The 16745-nt window shown below is 39.2% G+C and overlaps 1 protein-coding gene across 3 annotated transcripts; it reads left to right on the forward strand.

The window, feature by feature from the left end:
• The first annotated feature begins 268 nt into the window (after positions 1-268).
• On the forward strand, positions 269-16507 carry nt5c2b (5'-nucleotidase, cytosolic IIb). Of its 3 annotated transcripts, XM_072462425.1 has the most exons (18): positions 269-366; positions 1346-1459; positions 6250-6323; positions 9794-9911; positions 9999-10094; positions 10165-10256; positions 10334-10391; positions 10889-10982; positions 11280-11333; positions 11446-11529; positions 11630-11671; positions 11757-11864; positions 11956-12022; positions 12098-12268; positions 13332-13383; positions 13708-13768; positions 15284-15460; positions 16046-16507. In XM_072462425.1, the coding sequence occupies exons 2-18, from the start codon at positions 1359-1361 to the stop codon at positions 16292-16294; spliced, it is 1698 nt and encodes a 565-aa protein (XP_072318526.1). In that variant the 5' UTR covers positions 269-366; positions 1346-1358; the 3' UTR covers positions 16295-16507. The 3 variants fall into 3 exon arrangements, with proteins under 3 accessions (XP_072318526.1, XP_072318527.1, XP_072318528.1); XM_072462426.1 differs by lacking the exons at positions 269-366; positions 1346-1459 and adding an exon at positions 5453-5532; XM_072462427.1 differs by lacking the exons at positions 269-366; positions 1346-1459; positions 6250-6323; positions 9794-9911; positions 9999-10094 and having other exon boundaries at positions 10175-10256; positions 10736-10982; positions 16046-16502.
• The last annotated feature ends 238 nt before the right edge of the window (positions 16508-16745 follow it).

Here is a 16745-nt window from a genome sequence, read left to right on the forward strand (position 1 = left end):
GAGTCCTTCTGTCCACTTGACGCGATCAGCTGATAACAGACACAGCACCACGTGATCCTGCCACGACTGCCAGCCAGGCTCCTCCTTCTCGGTGACGGCCAGGCGCAAACCCCGCCCCCTGAAAGTCTCAAACTGCTGGGACAAGAGAGAGGGAGAGGCAGCGGCGCTTTCAGACCCAAGAGCAGGAGCGGCGCTTTCAGAGAGCAGGGGGCAACACTCATCTGCAGCCAGACGTTACAGTGCATTCACCTCTGCATTTTGCAACTCACTGTAAACATAATCCTCACCAGCCGCGCATTCCTGAGACATTTACGGCGCATGCTCAGACCAACAGACGGTGCAGCGCTGTGAATCAGGAACTCCGAGGTGAGTAGCATACATACAGTAAAGAAGGCATTATCCAGGCGGTGGGGCTTTTGTTTCTCCTTCAAGCCGTTCGCTGCGTTATTCATGGAGCAATTCGTTTTTCCGCCCGTTGCTTTATTGTCACTGTAAATCGACGAATCGAGCAATGTTGCCCAAGTGTTGGTGGGATTTAGTTCAACAAAACCGCCTCTGAACAATAAGAGCTAGTGTGGGCTGCTTCCTCTAGTCTTAGGTGTCTGTTTATGAAGGCATTTTTACCGTCACTCCAGCGAAGCATCCCAAAATCTAACTGTAATGATTGTTTTTAAACCAATAGTGCATGAAACCTGCCGCATCGACCGCACTGTTGTGGCTCGTCTTGTGTAACTGTCATGAAGCAGCAGCGCGGACAAAGCCACGGTTGTCTTTTTGTTGTTTCCTTTTGTGGCCAGCGCTACCTTCAGACCTGTACTGGACCTGTTATGGCTTTAGGTCCGAATATGTCCCAAAGTAAACCGAGAAAAATCGCGAGTGTTATTATCAATGCGTCATTAATGTTCAATTAAAGGGCGCGTGACAATATTTGCATGGATGACAATGTCCATGTGCAATTTGTGGTCCCACTGACATTTTCTTTTGCTGATCCAATATCATTTGCATCTGTGCTGGCATAGGAACAAGAAAGCTGACCTCTTTCTTTCCTTCCTGTTGCCCAGCCTCTCCAGTGACAGCGGAGAATGATAGTCAGCTGGAGGAAAGGCTCAACTTTGCCTTCTGCAAAACAAAGTCTATACAGAAGAAATATCAGATCGTTATTAGCGTGTCATTCTGTGTGGAACATTGCATTGCAGCGTCACTGTGTAACACACATCTATTTCATTGTTACAAGTGTAATAAGGATGCAATAAAAATACCACAGGGTAAATTACTCTGCCATAAACAAATCATGATACAGATAAATAAGATATGTATTTATTAGTCTGTCTTCTTATACTTTTAGACAACCTTCAAGGATGACGACTTCATGGAGCGACCGGCTGCAGAACTTTGCAGATCTGCCCGCCAATATGGATGGACTGGCCATGAAGAAGTACAGAAGAGAGCCCTATCACAGGTGAGCATCACATGTAGTTTATGTATTATTTTAACTGCGACAACAGCATTTGATTGCATTTATCAAAGATTGTTGTATTTTGAGTTATATTGTTGTATAAATGTGAAACAAACTGACCAATTCACACCAGAAATTCTAAGTTGTGAGTTTATGCTTCCTTTAGCAATTACAACACAATATAATATGCTTGTATATGCTGGTGTTTTTATAGTATGATCTCATTTCAAATGCTCCTTTTGTTGAACAAATCTGATTAGGTTTAAAACTTGTGCCTTTTGACCAAATGCTATCGATGTCTGAGCTCTTCTCTCAAAGTAACAGAAAGTTGGTCAGTGCCATAAATGTCATGCCTCGTCATTAAATCGCTAGTTTTTGTTGGTGCCCTGCCCTTTGACACATGACTTGTGTTTACATGTTTCACTCTAATTACATCTGACAACACTGAGAGAGATTTACTGTCCGTCAGAGCCTTTGTGTCACATGCACATAGAGCGTGCTATGATAAGTCACCTTGTCAATGGCCCGTGAGGCCCCAGCCCTAACAAACATATATTTACATTTATATATATTTACACCTGGTTATCCTTGCATTAGATATTAGAAATGTCAATATTATTCAGTTAATCAATAATTGTGATTAATCAGGTTACAGGTAAAAAATAATAATCGTGAGAGAGTTGCATCAATAAGTCATTTCAGCTCATTCTTACTTACTACTTACTACTTAAGTAAAGTACTTTTTTCTTAGTAGTAATTTAACTTACTACAAAGTAAAGTACTTTTTATCTGGCTGTTTATGTGACAAGATCAGTACATTTTCATTCCGACAGTTTGATTCAATAAGATAAGATAATCCTTTATTGTCCACACATTGGGAAATGTCGGTGTTACAACGCAGTAGATACAGGGGGAAGGACAGATAAGTTATAGGAATACAATCTTAATAGAAGAACTCTTATAAACAAAACAAAAAACTCTTATTAACAAAACTCCTCTCATATCTTAATAGGGAATGGAGGGGAAAAAATAAAAATAAAAAATAAATAAAAATAATAATAATAAATTAAAAAAAGATAAAGATAAAAATAATAATAAAAATATAGCCGCAAGCGGCAATGATCGGCCCTCGCCACGCCGCCGCCACACCGCCGCCACGCCGCAAGAGGAGGGGGCGCTAACGCGCCCCAATTGTCCTTTTATTACGCTAAACATAACTAAACATTTAACCTCCATATAAAATCTGTAGGGGGCGCTGTGGCGCCAAATGAATTTATTTCACTTCAAGTAGGTTTAGGACAAAGAGTTTAACAACTGATTCTAATTTGACGCAATTCGGACTTTATCTGCGCAAACGGCAGAAATGTTAAATTTGGGAGATTTCTGAAATTCTAGCTACAGTTTGCGGCTTCGCCGCACAGAGACCGTGACAGGTATCAATGTAATTTGGATAACTTTTGATGTCCCACTCCTCAGTAGCATTTTCACCAAATTTCAGCTTTTTAGGGCCAACGCCCTGGGAGGAGTTCGTAAAAGTACGACGTTTGGAAAAACTCCCATCTCTCAATGCTGACGCGCCAATTTTTTTTATTTTAGAAAAGGGAAATAGCCAGAATGTAGAGAGGCACGATTTTTAGAGGTGTGCAAATTTTTGTGACTTTTCGTCAATGTTCACTGGGTGAAAAATAGGGGGGTTGGTCCCGAGAAGAAGAAGAAAGAAAGAAAGAATAATATTCCGATGCGAAAACAATGTTTCCCATTTTTCAAATATCATAAACTATACATTTTCGGAAAGCGCTCGCGCTTTCCTACCTCATGGTGTGGGTCCCTGGTCACTGACGGGTACTTTCGATAATTTTGAGTGGGCTCCGCCCACTTTGTGTTTTTGGCCCTCTATACAGTAATAATGTTCAATTTTTGCATTACATGCTTATATGCACGGAACATGCAAGAGATGGGGAACGTATTCGTGAGCTACTTAGCGCAAATGAGTGCTTTATATGGGGATGACGACCGCGAAGCGGTCGTCATCCCAATGTAAAGTGCTCGTTTAGTGCGAACTTTTGCACGGGCTTCGCCCGTTTACAACGGTAATGTTCCATTTTCCTACAACTAATTAGTATGCACGGGGCGTGCATGAGTGGAGGAGTGCGTTAGTGAGTGTTTGGAAGTGGGCGAGCGCTTCGCGCTCGATTTCGTGCGCACTACGTGCGCACTTTCGCAGCCGTGCTTCGCACGGCCTTACGAGATTAATAGGCCTCTCGCCAGCTTGTGGCGCTCGGGCCTAATAAAGTAAATAAGAATAAAGTAAAATAAAAATAGCTAGCATAAGACTAAATAATACTATTACTAATGGTAAGTAAACACTCTTATTTACATCAGTGATATGCACATGAATATGGCCTTAATTGCTTGTGAGTACGACAGTAATTGCACATGAATATGACAGTATTGCACATGATAAAGTCAGTCAAGTTCAGTCAAGACATGTTCAGGACTAACAGTGTTTGTTATAAAGTCTGACAGCAGCAGGAAGGAAAGACCTGTGAAACGTCTCCTTCACACAACGAGGATGGATCAGTCTCTCACTGAAGCTGCTCTCCAGAGCGGACAAAGTGTCCTGCACTTTGTCCAGAGTGGACAAAGTGCAGGACACTTTGTCCACTCTGGACAAAGCTAGTCTTGTGAAAGAAATCAAATTAAGGATTTCACTGTTGTTTGGTAGAAGTGAAAACAATCGTAAGTAATTGTAAAATAGTAATAGTGTTTATTCTCACAATAATTGCAACACTATCTCATGACAACCATAGACATTTACCACTTAGTCCATCCACAACTACGGGGCATTCTTAAATGTAACTCTAATAGAACTGCCGATCACCAGTAAACAGAATTACCCTCCTTTGTCAGTGCATTTTTTTTTATCTCTTACTGACTAATTTAATTTGAGCTTTAAATGAGACTAAAGTACAGGCTAAAGGTGACCTTTGTTTATCTGAGATAAAGACAAAGACAGTTCTTCAAAGAGGAGCCCACCTCAAATAATGCAGCTTACTGTGTGAGCCACATATGACATTGCAAAGGACTGGCGACTGGATGAGACCAGATAAACTGTCTGTCGGAGCCGAGGTTCTGTCTACAGGAGATTAAACCAATGGAAAAAAATCTGTCAGATTATTGCACAGCTGTGCTCTGATAGAGTGGCTAGTTAAAGCTCTCGTTGGTGCTGCAGGTCCTGTGTGGTTATTCCGGTGCTGTCAGTGGAGCCATAGTTGAGCCTGAGGCACCTCTGCCTATTGTAAACACTGGACTCTGGACAAGCATGAGCTCAGATATCCTTTATGACAATTGTGGCATGTACTTTGATACACAGAGATGAGGCTACCAAGAGTTCAAGCGTTCAGTATTAATAATAATAATAATAATAATAATAATAATAATAATAATAATAATAATAATATAGTTCATACAAATATAGGCTGATACTTTCATTTCAAATACTGTATCTGGAAAAAAACTGTGTGGATTTTGTCTGGTTTGATCTTAGTTTTTTCCTGTTTATTTCCCTGTTGAATACCATTTTAATAATTTCAACCTGGTTAGTCCTGGCTTATTCCAGATTTAGACTCATCACAGAACTTGTATGTAATTCCCTTGGTTTTTGAGATTGTTTTGTTACTTGAGGCCGGCGTGTGCTTGCGTCTACCTGACTTGGGTGATGGTTCTGGATGTCTTTGAGTTCCCACAAACATCACGCTGTCCAACAACAACAACAACAACAACAACAACAACAACAACAACAACAACAACAACAACAACAACATTGACTGACTGATGCCACACAACAGAGAACGACACAGAAAGGTCACAATAATTTTTGCAACAAGCCCAAAAAAAATCTGAATGACAAGAAAGCAGAGCGGTGGAGAGAGAGTGAGGGGGTATTGTTCTGCGGCGCTGTAGCAGGTTGGACCCACAGGGGAGTCAAAGGCCGGCTTAATTTTGTGCAGAATGCATCGCCACTCCTCTGGGCTGAGATCTAAATGGGAGCTTGTTCACTATGGATCCGCAGCAAGGTATTTGTCAAAATATGAGATGATAAACGTATTTTGTTTGCTTGAAACGGTGCTTACAGCTTGTTGTTTCCTTAATTTGTCTTTACATTTTACTGTAGTGTCGAGGGTAACTTTAACCTGGTTTCTTTCAAACTTAAGTTAATATTGACTTCTGTGGCAATATCTAAGGCAACATTTATAATTTTTGTTTCAAATATTGGCAAATTTAAGATAAGCAGTGGAAGTACGTGCTCTCGGTCCAAGTTTGTTCAGTATATGCGCCTTTTCTGTGGCCAGGTTATGTAAACATGATCTACTGGACTATCTTTTATTTATGTGGAAAAGAGTAGCACATTCTTGGATGGCTTGTGTCACCAAAGCCAGCTTTTGTTTCTTATGTTGGTTTACCAATCTCAGCACTCAAATGTAACTTAACAACACAGGTGTTGTGTAACAACTTTTCTAGAGAATTGTAATTGGTCAAAATAGATTTATTTGCTTGTATTTTTAACTGGCGAGACTCTTTAGCGACTGTCACATTCCACATACTTGATATAATGTTGACAAAGCGGTGGCACATTGGTAAAGTATGACCATGAGGTATATTCCTATACTTGCACATGTTATTTACTGCCTCTCTTTGGTATGCTTTTGGTTGTGAGATGTATTACAGAATGTATTGAACGATTGCGTATTGTCTTAATCCTCAGTTTCTGTTTTCATTGTGTTTGTCCACAGAGTGTTTGTCAACAGAAGCTTGGCAATGGAGAAGATTAAATGCTTTGGATTTGATATGGATTACACTTTAGCAGGTAAGTGAGTGGATGGGAGTGGAGACAAAGGCATCATATTAAAACTAATTAATAAGGATTTTAGGATGTAATCGCTGCAATACTTAGAGTTGACTTTTCTCTCAGTGTTGGTAACAATGGTAAAATTTCAAACTTTTAAAGGGAAAGGAAAAGGCTCAATGCACAATTCTGATTTTGATTCCACAATTATAAAACAGTAGAATGTAAATTTGAACACAAAACACAAGAACTTTCTCCTAATGTATGTAGTTATGCCATTTCTATTCAGTATTGACACTGACAAGATTAATATCTAGTTATTGATTCCCTATAGTGCTGAGCTCATGTTATTGCCTCCTAGAAGCACATGTTTTCAGTATCACGTTAATAATGCAATCTAGATAGGTGTCACTGAATTATTCAATGTGATATACTTAAGTTATTTTAGTTGCTATTTTAATTTGATAAACTTAGGCCACGCAACTTACTGCAGCAGAAATAAGAACACAGTGTTTTAGAATACAGTATTAGTCACACTTTCTTTGACCTCACTATCTCACACGAAAGCTTTCATTTTTCACCTTTGAGCAGGGGTATAGATTACACACTAGTTAACTGATGGTTAGTTTGTACTTAATCATCAGTGTTATCAGTACAATTAGACTTTGAATAACACGTTGTTACATATTTCATTAAGTATCTCCACCAGTTTATTTAATTTTTTTTGTATTGGTAGTTCTCAGTTAACACTAGAACTCGGTACATTTCCATTTTGATACATCATTTACAATGAGTGATATCTAATAATCTGTTTGAACGTATCCAGTAGTTTGTAATATTTGTATGGGAACAAAAAAGTGACAACAAAAGAAAGGTTTTGGTAATACCTTAACTTTTTTCCGAAGTACCTTTTAACACATTTTTGTGGTATACTCAGCATTTTCTTGAAATAGTCTGAAGTAGTCACATTTTTAGAATGATTACGGCTCTTACGGGTACTGAAGACCCATAACTGAGCGAACGTTTGACTGTTTATCTTTTCATGTAACTTTGCTCTGTGACTCAGCTCCAGTTTTTAGCCTCCGTCTCCCAAAATACATCTCGTCTGTCTTTTGGGAACCGGGTCATGTTTGTTTGTTGAGTTCAGCTCCCTTGAGAACCGGGATCTCTCCTAGTCCCTGGCTGTATGGCGCTGGGTCTGGGCTCATACTACCTGGAGATTTTATGGCCGCTCAGCTGTTGACATGTCTCTCTTTATGGGTGCTCATAACCAAGTGTTAATGTTTGTTTGAAGCTATGGGTGTCGGGTATCTTTGGATGCCACTCGGTGCTGGAACACTGGTCCAAGGTGCTGCCCATTTTACAAAGTGGCAGTGCCCTCAACATGAAGGTGTTTAAGTATAATTTAGTGGAGCTGTTGTCGTTTTGCTGTAATCTAGTGATGGCTATTTCATGCGCATCAGGCATTTGACGTTTATATGACTAAGAATCTGAGCTTTTTACGACTGTGTCCTGTAGTAGACTGAGTGTCAAATGTAAAGATGTAGTTGATAAGTAATTTACTTCTTACCTGAACAAATCGTTGACCTCAGGGAGCATTATGAAGACGATGATTATAGCTACAAGCCAATTGATCAAATTTATGGGAAAATTAGAACACAAATTTGAGATATTTTAGTGAACACAAATGTCTTTGTCTTTCATATACAGTATAAGTGCTACACATGACATACTTTTTTGCTTCAGAGCTCCAAAAGGGGGGCCTTTTAGCCCAAAGAAAACATTGCTCTAGCAGAATTAACACACGTCCTAGATTTAAAACCAGATTTGTGCTTTGTCCTGGAGACATCGCATACGTGTTTTCACATGTTCTCTGCTAATGCATTGCAATCCATTGTTTGTGACTTGCTAATTTTGAGAAGCTTGTGGTGGTTGGTTGTTTATGAACCACTTTACTTGTTGCTAGAAGTGTGTCTTAAATAGGCCGGAGTTGACCCAACTAACTAGAGACACCACACACCACCACTGCAGGGGTATAATTATCCGACAACAATTTTAATAGAGATACAACGTAACAGATCCTAGAGTTGCAGACCCCACTTGGCCTCACGTTTACTCTGCTGTATGTCTTTGTGTTCAGTACGTGCCTAATGACTGCAGAAGAAACCTGAGCAGGGGCTTGCACCAAAGAGCAGTGACCTCTTTAAAAAAAAATTCCAATGATGAGATTCAAGCTAAAGTTTCCACTGCACATGATGTAAACATTATGTTTTAATACTTTATTGACCTTTGTGGGGGTGTGACCAGATTGTAATGGATGTAACCCCATGTTTTAGCACAAAGGGATAAATCCACAAATCACTTTACTAGTAGTGACTGCTAGAAGTATTCACACTTCTGACATTAGCAAAGGCCCTGGGGTATCATTAGTTCAGTACGCTTTAACGCTTTTACATTGTATCACATCAACAATTGGCAAACTATTGAACAGGTTTTCTTTAGGGAATATTGGAATTTCACAACTAGGTCAAACATGACAAGTCTAGACATGATTCTACTTGTGCATTTCAACCGGTTAACATTATTCAACATTTGTTTATGTTGCATGCTTTCCTCAAATTGTCCAAGGTCAAAATGTGTGCCGACCCCCAGAGTGGGCCGATGAAAGAGAGAGTGATGATAGTAGAGGTGACAGAAGAGAAACAGCTCTTTAAATAGTCTTCCTTCTTTGCAGTGCCTCAGATCTCCTAGAGCAGAATGAATGGCATGAGGAGCGTTCACTGTTGGCATAGGGGGGCTCTGACACTGGAGGGGCCAGGAGTCTTTTTTTCTTAACCATACGTTTATATAATAGACAGTGTGTAATGTGTAATGTGAAAAAGATAGGAAGACACATTTACAGAGTAGGACACAGATGTTAGCCTTTTGCAAACTATATAAATAACAGTGGATGTATTCTTAACCCAGTGTCAGATAGCAGTTTGATCCCTTAGCAAATGTAGTCTGTTTTTATTTGTGCAACCTGCCCTGCGTCTCTGCTGGTTGAGCGTTGACTAAATGTTTCACTGACAGGGCTGGTTAGAGCTGCAGCTGAAAGTCATTTTTTATTTTGACGACTGATCTTGTTTCTTTGCACCTTTGCTGACATCCTGGTCTTTGTTGAAAGCATGCACTATAAAGGGCAGAGGACCAGCATACACTGTGAGAACATGTTGTCATCAATTATAAAGACACCCTGCAGCACGCTGGTCCAAGCTGACACGGCATCCTTCTTTACATAACTGACGCGTGCTGTCAGTGCCCCCTGTGAAGTTGTGCTTCAGGTGTAATCATGGCCCAGGTGTAGTCTGTGCTTTGAGCCATGTGACCTTTCAACATGCCGTAACAGTTCAATTCTGAAGATGTGGATTTGGATACTTTTTTTTACAAATTGCATTAATTGATATAACACAGCTACAATTTTCTGACATTAATGTGTGTGTCTTTTGTAGTGTATAAGTCACCAGAGTATGAGTCTCTGGGCTTTGAGCTCACGGTGGAGCGGCTGGTTTCAATTGGTTACCCCCAGGAGCTGCTCAGTTTTGTCTATGATCCATCCTTTCCCACCAGGTGACAATGTCCATAAAGATATGTCTTAAAGAGACTATTACACGTTCTGTTTCATTTTCTTAAACTTCATTGTTCTTGCTCTTGCAGAGGCCTTGTGTTTGACACTATGTATGGAAACTTGTTGAAGGTTGATGCGTATGGTAATATACTTGTCTGTGTACATGGATTCAACTTTCTAAGAGGGTCAGTATCTTCTCTACCTGATTATTAAACTCTGTTTTTCATTACCCTTATAAATTATTGTTTTTTTCAGCCCTGAGATCCGTGAGAAATACCCAAACAAATTCATCCAGAGAGATGATACAGAACGTTTTTATATTCTAAACACACTTTTTAACCTGCCAGGTAAAACGAGTGTCATTTTGAAGTTTATTCAGTCATGAAAGTTTGGTTGTACATAGATTTGTCTTGTGACTTTGCAGAGACCTACCTCTTTGCTTGTCTCGTGGACTTCTTCTCCAACTGTGACAGATATGCAAGGTATTAATATTTCTTTATTTACTTAGACCAGTTATGCAACAAGTTTCTAGGCAGGGTGATACAAAGACAGATGCGAGCCAAAGTGGGACAGGATCAGGCCCCTGAGCATGGGAGGGTCCTGGGTTCTTCCCCTCTTAATGTACAAACAGTGTGAACAGGAATTTCAACGTATGTTAAATTCCATTATCATTAACTAACAGTAAATGCACTAATATTCTAGGTTACTAAATATGTTACAATAGTTACTTATAAATTAAATCATAATATCTAAAGACAAGACCTTTAAGAATTGCAAATGTGATATGGAATGGCTGCATGTCTTTTGTCCTCTGTTGGTCTTTTAGGGGGAGAATGCTTTCCTGTTTGGCTGGGGACCCCTCCAACAAGGGAAGGCTTTCCCATTTAAAAGCAAACAAAAACATGTTTTAAAGGAGTTGTTCAGAGCTCTGGTTTGTCCAATGGCTGTGAATGTGTGTGTTTCTGCTCTTCTCCTACAGCTGTGAAGCGGGATTCAAAGATGGAGACCTGTTTATGTCCTACAAGAGTATGTTCCAGGATGTGCGAGACGCAGTAGACTGGGTGCACTTCAAGGTAAACGCCGCTTGACACTACGGCTGGATGATATGGCAAAAAAAAAAAAAAGCTCAAAATATATATTTATATATACATCTTTCACTATTGATAATTTTACAGACTTTAAGTAAAATATATTTAACTCAAACATTCTTTATTAGTCACTTGTATGTAGTAAACTATGCAGAGACACATAAACAAATAGCAAAATATTATCTTGCGCATGAATTAATGAAATAATCTGTTGTAAATTTGGTGCATTGTGTATTGATTTTAAAATAGTTTGTTGTATATTTTCTGCTCTCATCTTCACAGGGCACATTGAAGGAAAAGACAGTAGAGAACCTGGAGAAGTATGTGGTGAAGGATGTAAGTATTTTGCATTCATGAAACACGTTGTCCTGTGCCACAAGCTGCCCGTGTTGTTTAGCTCTCGATGCCCAGCGCTTAAGCCTCTTTTGTGTCTCTCTGTTCCCTCTAGGGAAAGCTGCCTCTTCTCCTCAGTCGAATGAATGAAGTTGCCAAGGTGTTCCTGGCCACCAACAGCGACTACAAATACACTGATGTAAGTATATGCATCGTGGCTATTTACTTCAAATGTTAGTCCACCGAATGAGCCTTTTTAGTTGCTAAGGTTGATTTGTATTTATTTTTTGTCTTCCAAGAAAATCATGACGTACTTGTTTGACTTCCCACATGGCTCTAAGGTAAATCTTCTATCGACTATTATAAATGAGAAGATATGTATATTGTTTGTTGTATACTGTACATAAACAATGCTGTACTCTCTAGCCCGGCACAGCCCATCGACCTTGGAAATCCTACTTTGACCTGATTCTCGTTGATGCCAGAAAGCCTCTGTTTTTTGGTGAGGGTACAGTGCTGAGACAAGTTGATACGGTGAGCCATCACAACTTTACATATTGATAATAGTTAGAGATAGTTTTTGAGATTTGTCGGAGAAGATTATTTTACTGTATTATTTCTGCAGACAACGGGACGCCTAAAGATAGGGACATACACTGGGCCTCTGCAGCACGGGATTGTCTACTCTGGAGGTACGTAGTTTGTTTTGTTTGCACATGTTTGGTAGCTGTAAACTGAAATAACAAATGTGACTTTTTATCTCCCAGGCTCTTCAGATATAGTTTGCGACTTACTTGGGGCTAAGGGTAAAGACATAATATATATCGGGGACCACATCTTTGGTGACATCCTAAAGTCAAAGAAACGTCAAGGCTGGAGAACGTTCCTAGTCATTCCAGAGCTTGCACAGGAGTTGCACGTTTGGACGGACAAGAGCTGTAAGTCACCCCATAATCAGAACAAAACAGAATAATAACAGCTTATGAACCAAGATGAACAACAAAGCGTCAAACATTACCCGTAATGGGCTGGGTGATGTGAAAAACAAATGCTGATTTTCAACTTTTTATTTGGTCTGATTAAAAGAATTTCTGAACATAAATTATATACTTTTACTTACAGCCATTTGATTCAAAGTTGTATCAAATCAAATCAACAACAATTTGTGCAAAATGTAATTCAAAGTGCTTTACAGTCATTAAAACATGCATTAAAAATCACAATTTAAACAATAAAAGCATAAATAATGACATTAAAGAGCATTTAGAAAGAGTAAAATGCAGATCAAATTCCCACAATGATAAGCAGATTATTTAGTTGGTAGTTATTTATTTGATACAACAAACATAATGAACAGTAATCGGATGCAGGTATCACAGTGTTCATAGCCTTGGCTAATGCAGATTAGCTATAAACCTCTTGATTAAAATTATCTGAGCATATCATTGATGATTAGAAATGACTGAATCTTGATTAAATACCCAGCCATAACCTGAAATCCCATAATTGGTTGAATTAATAAATGAAATGTAATGACATTGAGAGAGTTGCTGGTTATAAATAAGGTAAAGTATCCACCAATAGAGCTATAAAGTAAAATTGTTAGGTGTTCATATATATAAAGGTGCACTATGTAATGATTGTGTCAGGGGGGCGTTATCTGCTGATCTCCATGGAGATGTCATTGCATAATATGTTCCACAGTGGCATTAAATCTATTCATCATCTATTTATCTAATTACAGATGCTTTTATTTATTCTCAAAAATGTGTTGGAAAAACACCATCTTCAAGCTCAGATCTCAGATCTGACCTTTAACTTGGTCTGATGGTCTCACCAGCTCGTATCCATGGAGATGGATGAGTTTATAACTCCACTGGGGAACATCTCCATAGAGACAGGAAGGTGGCAGTCCGAACTATTGCACAGTTCACTTTTTGTAAAGTGTTGTACTGACAGATTTGGACTCGGCCACAAACTGACTGTACGTTTCATTTATAGCTTTATTCGAGGAGCTACAGGGCTTGGACATATTCTTGGCAGAGCTGTACAAGTAAGTGAACTTTAACCTGTTTTTTCCTCTCTCTCTTTTTCAGTTGTCTCTCATCTTTATTTGCTTTGCGTCACTGCTGATATGTGCTAGTTAATCTTTTTACTAGCGTGTCCTGGAGAACTTGATGGTATTTGCCCGCTCATGCGGTCGATAAGAGAACAAGGAGGTCAATCGGCCAAAGTCTAAACGTTAAACTGAACCCTGCTAACTGGGTTTACCACTGTTATTTATAGCCTGGCATGGTTCGTTGTTGCGCCACCTCCGTGACACATCATATCTCTATCTTCATGTCCTCATCGTTTTAATATCCCCCCTCATTTTTAGACATTTGGACAGCAGCAGCAACGAAAGGCCAGACATCAGCACCATCCAGAGAAGAGTCAAGGTAATAAAGAGACAACAGTTGTTTCTATGACAACAGTAATGTACCAATGCACCACGTTTAACACATGGCTCCGTTGACGCTGCCTACATCCACATTATAATTAGCTTCCCAGTGGCGTGCCTCTTGATACATTGAATCCCCATGAATAGATTCCATTCATTAGACTTTAAGACAGTATTATGGTAATGTAAAATTAAATATGATTAACAAGAACAAATAGGCCACTGAATTATATCTACACTCTTGTCGATCTGTAAGAATGTTTTTTTGGGGGGGTTTGATCTTCAGATCACTTATAATAGGATTTCTTAGATCAAATGCCTGCATTAACAGCAACATATTACGCTTTTTTCAGGTACTTAGTATTTAACTATAACATGAGTAGATGATAATTTTACATTTTGTTCATTGTAAACCATAATATTGATCTAAAGCGAGTTAATAACAGAATCCAGTCCGTTAACGTCTTGTTTGGAAGTGTAGAATTGATAAATCAACTCACCGTTTTCATAGGGACATTTCCCATTTTCTTGGTGGCTATGTGACATTTTAGAAACCTACATGTATCACTTACAGTCTTAACAACGAAATTTCCCCATGTGTGGACAATAAAGGATTATCTTATCTCATCTTAACTTACAGTCTTAACCACAACTATGCACAGGGATATGGGCGGGGACATGGGGTATGTGAAAAGGTAGGATCCTAAGCACTCACTCCTGTTGCAGGACTATATAAGATTCAAACAAAACACAACTTTGAATAAACTAATGATGAGGAAATACAGTTGTAACAAGGTTAAAATGTTATTAAATTTGAAACCCTTACATATTTGGGACTCTAAATGGCCTCGGTGATTGCCTTAGTGAATAGATGAGAACAATAGACTCTTTTCCATGCCATGCTCGTAGTTTCCGGGACAGACTTTAGCCTAAAGCAAAGAAAGAAGTTCTATAAACGAACAAAGCAGCTCTACAATGAGACAAAACGAGTGTTAATTGTAAATATTGAAATAGCCCTGGTGTTTGACTGTGTACACAGCTGAGAAAACGTCTCTAGTTCACCATGTTTTGATGATATGCAAAACTTGAATATTGGGAAGGGGTGGGCTGTATTCCAAAACATTTATATCATAATTTTCTTGAAGCCAGATCACAATTTCAATGATAAAGACTTTTATATTCCTGTGAAGAGGTAACTAAACACCTTCACACCTTCTCGCAGTTGGCTAAATCCATCTGTCACTTACTTATGTTGTGATGACTAAGACCACAATCTGATTTTGATCACCAAAGCGCCCAACTCTAACATGATACAGGACCATATGTTCACATTTTTTGACAGGTAAACCTCAACTTTACGTCCATATAAAGACCTTTAGTCCATCACACCAGTCCTAAAGTGCTCCATTAACTAGTGCTTTGCAAACCATGTTCTCTAGTAGTGTGTTTTGTTGTGGAGTTGATTTTAAAAAGAAAAGAAATATTGACGTGGCTGTTTCTGTTCCTCCTCCAGAAAGTCACTCACGACATGGACATGTGCTATGGCATGATGGGAAGTCTTTTTCGCAGTGGCTCCAGACAGACTCTTTTCGCCTCTCAGGTCATGAGATATGCTGACTTATACGCGGCGTCCTTCATCAACCTCCTGTACTATCCATTCAGCTACCTGTTCAGAGCGGCCCATGTACTGGTGCGTATTGTAGCACTAAAACCTGAACCCTAGACGTATAATTCAACATGGAAAAAACAACTGAAAAGTGCTATTAGTCCAGACCATTAGTATCAGTACCGTCGTTTTATTTGACAAAAATATATAGTTTTGGTTGGTACAAATGTGTCTTTTAGTTGTTATGATTACTTTGATTTAGTTTAGTCACCTTAGTACAGGCATGTCCAAACTAGGGCCCGGGGGCCAAATGCGGCCCTCAGACCAAATTTTTATGGCCCTCCAGCTTCCTGCTATGTTGGCCCAAACAACAAAAACTAGTACTTTTCACTGTGAAATTGGGAAAATTCAGGCATATTGATTTTATACCAACCTAATATTAATATTCTAGGTCTTATTAAAGGGGTGGAGGCTCATTGCAATTACGTCAAATGCAAAATTTCAAATAATTCACTTTGTCATTCAACAAATTCGACATTGTCAAGTTGTTTGTGGCCCTCTGCCCCGTTTAATTTTATAAATGCGGCCCTTGGTGAATAAAGTTTGGACACCCCTGCCTTAGTATGTCATCATATCAGGTGAAATTAATATGATTTATTCAATCTATAGATGCCACATGAATCAACGGTTGAACATGCTCACGTTGACATCGACGTAGAGTCGCCTCTGGCCACACGGAACCGGTCACACTGCAGCAATTGCAAGGACCTGGATTGCAAACGTAGCTCGTTCACTCGCTCCTTCAGTGAAATCAAACCCCCAAACCTGTTCGCTCAGACACCGCAGGAGATCACCCACTGCCACGATGAGGACGATGATGAAGAGGAGGAGGAAGAGGAGGAAGAGGAGGAAGAATAAGCTGGACACAGTCTTAGGGCCATTTTCCAGTTAATTGACCTCAAAGTGTAAATATGAATACCGTATGCACATTAAGTGGGTCATTAGATCATGACTTTATGCATGCTTGGTCCTGCATTACTTTAAGCAACAAAAAACAACAGCAACCCTGTTTTTTTAAATCACTTTCAGCTCACCAGGCTTTGTCATATGACATGCCATTTTGAGGACATTTGACCATTGGAAAAAAAACATTTTTTGAACTGTTAATTGCTATGGCAACCGATGTAATTTTCACAATTTAAAACCTATGGGTAATTCCTTCCATAAAACCTGCACAACACATTTTAATCATATTTTAACATTTGACTTGGCATAAAATGCAACACAGAATGTTTTTTTTAAATAATGAAACTGACTTTTACGGAAGATGGGAACAAATGCATACGTTTATTATAGATTATTTGTATTA

Source organism: Eucyclogobius newberryi, unplaced genomic scaffold (genome assembly GCF_026437365.1).
Source record: "Eucyclogobius newberryi isolate DKJ021-1_F unplaced genomic scaffold, fEucNew1.0.hap1 SCAF_4, whole genome shotgun sequence".
Taxonomy (NCBI): Eukaryota; Metazoa; Chordata; class Actinopteri; order Gobiiformes; family Gobiidae; genus Eucyclogobius; species Eucyclogobius newberryi.

Bases quoted from the DNA above. Each gene is read 5' to 3' on its own strand.
- nt5c2b (XM_072462425.1), top strand. From the start codon at position 1,359: ATGACGACTTCATGGAGCGACCGGCTGCAGAACTTTGCAGATCTGCCC. The intron at 10,095-10,164 runs GTCAGTATCTTC...TGTTTTTTTCAG, and splicing joins GGATTCAACTTTCTAAGAGG to CCCTGAGATCCGTGAGAAAT. The intron at 10,257-10,333 runs GTAAAACGAGTG...GTGACTTTGCAG, and splicing joins CACACTTTTTAACCTGCCAG to AGACCTACCTCTTTGCTTGT.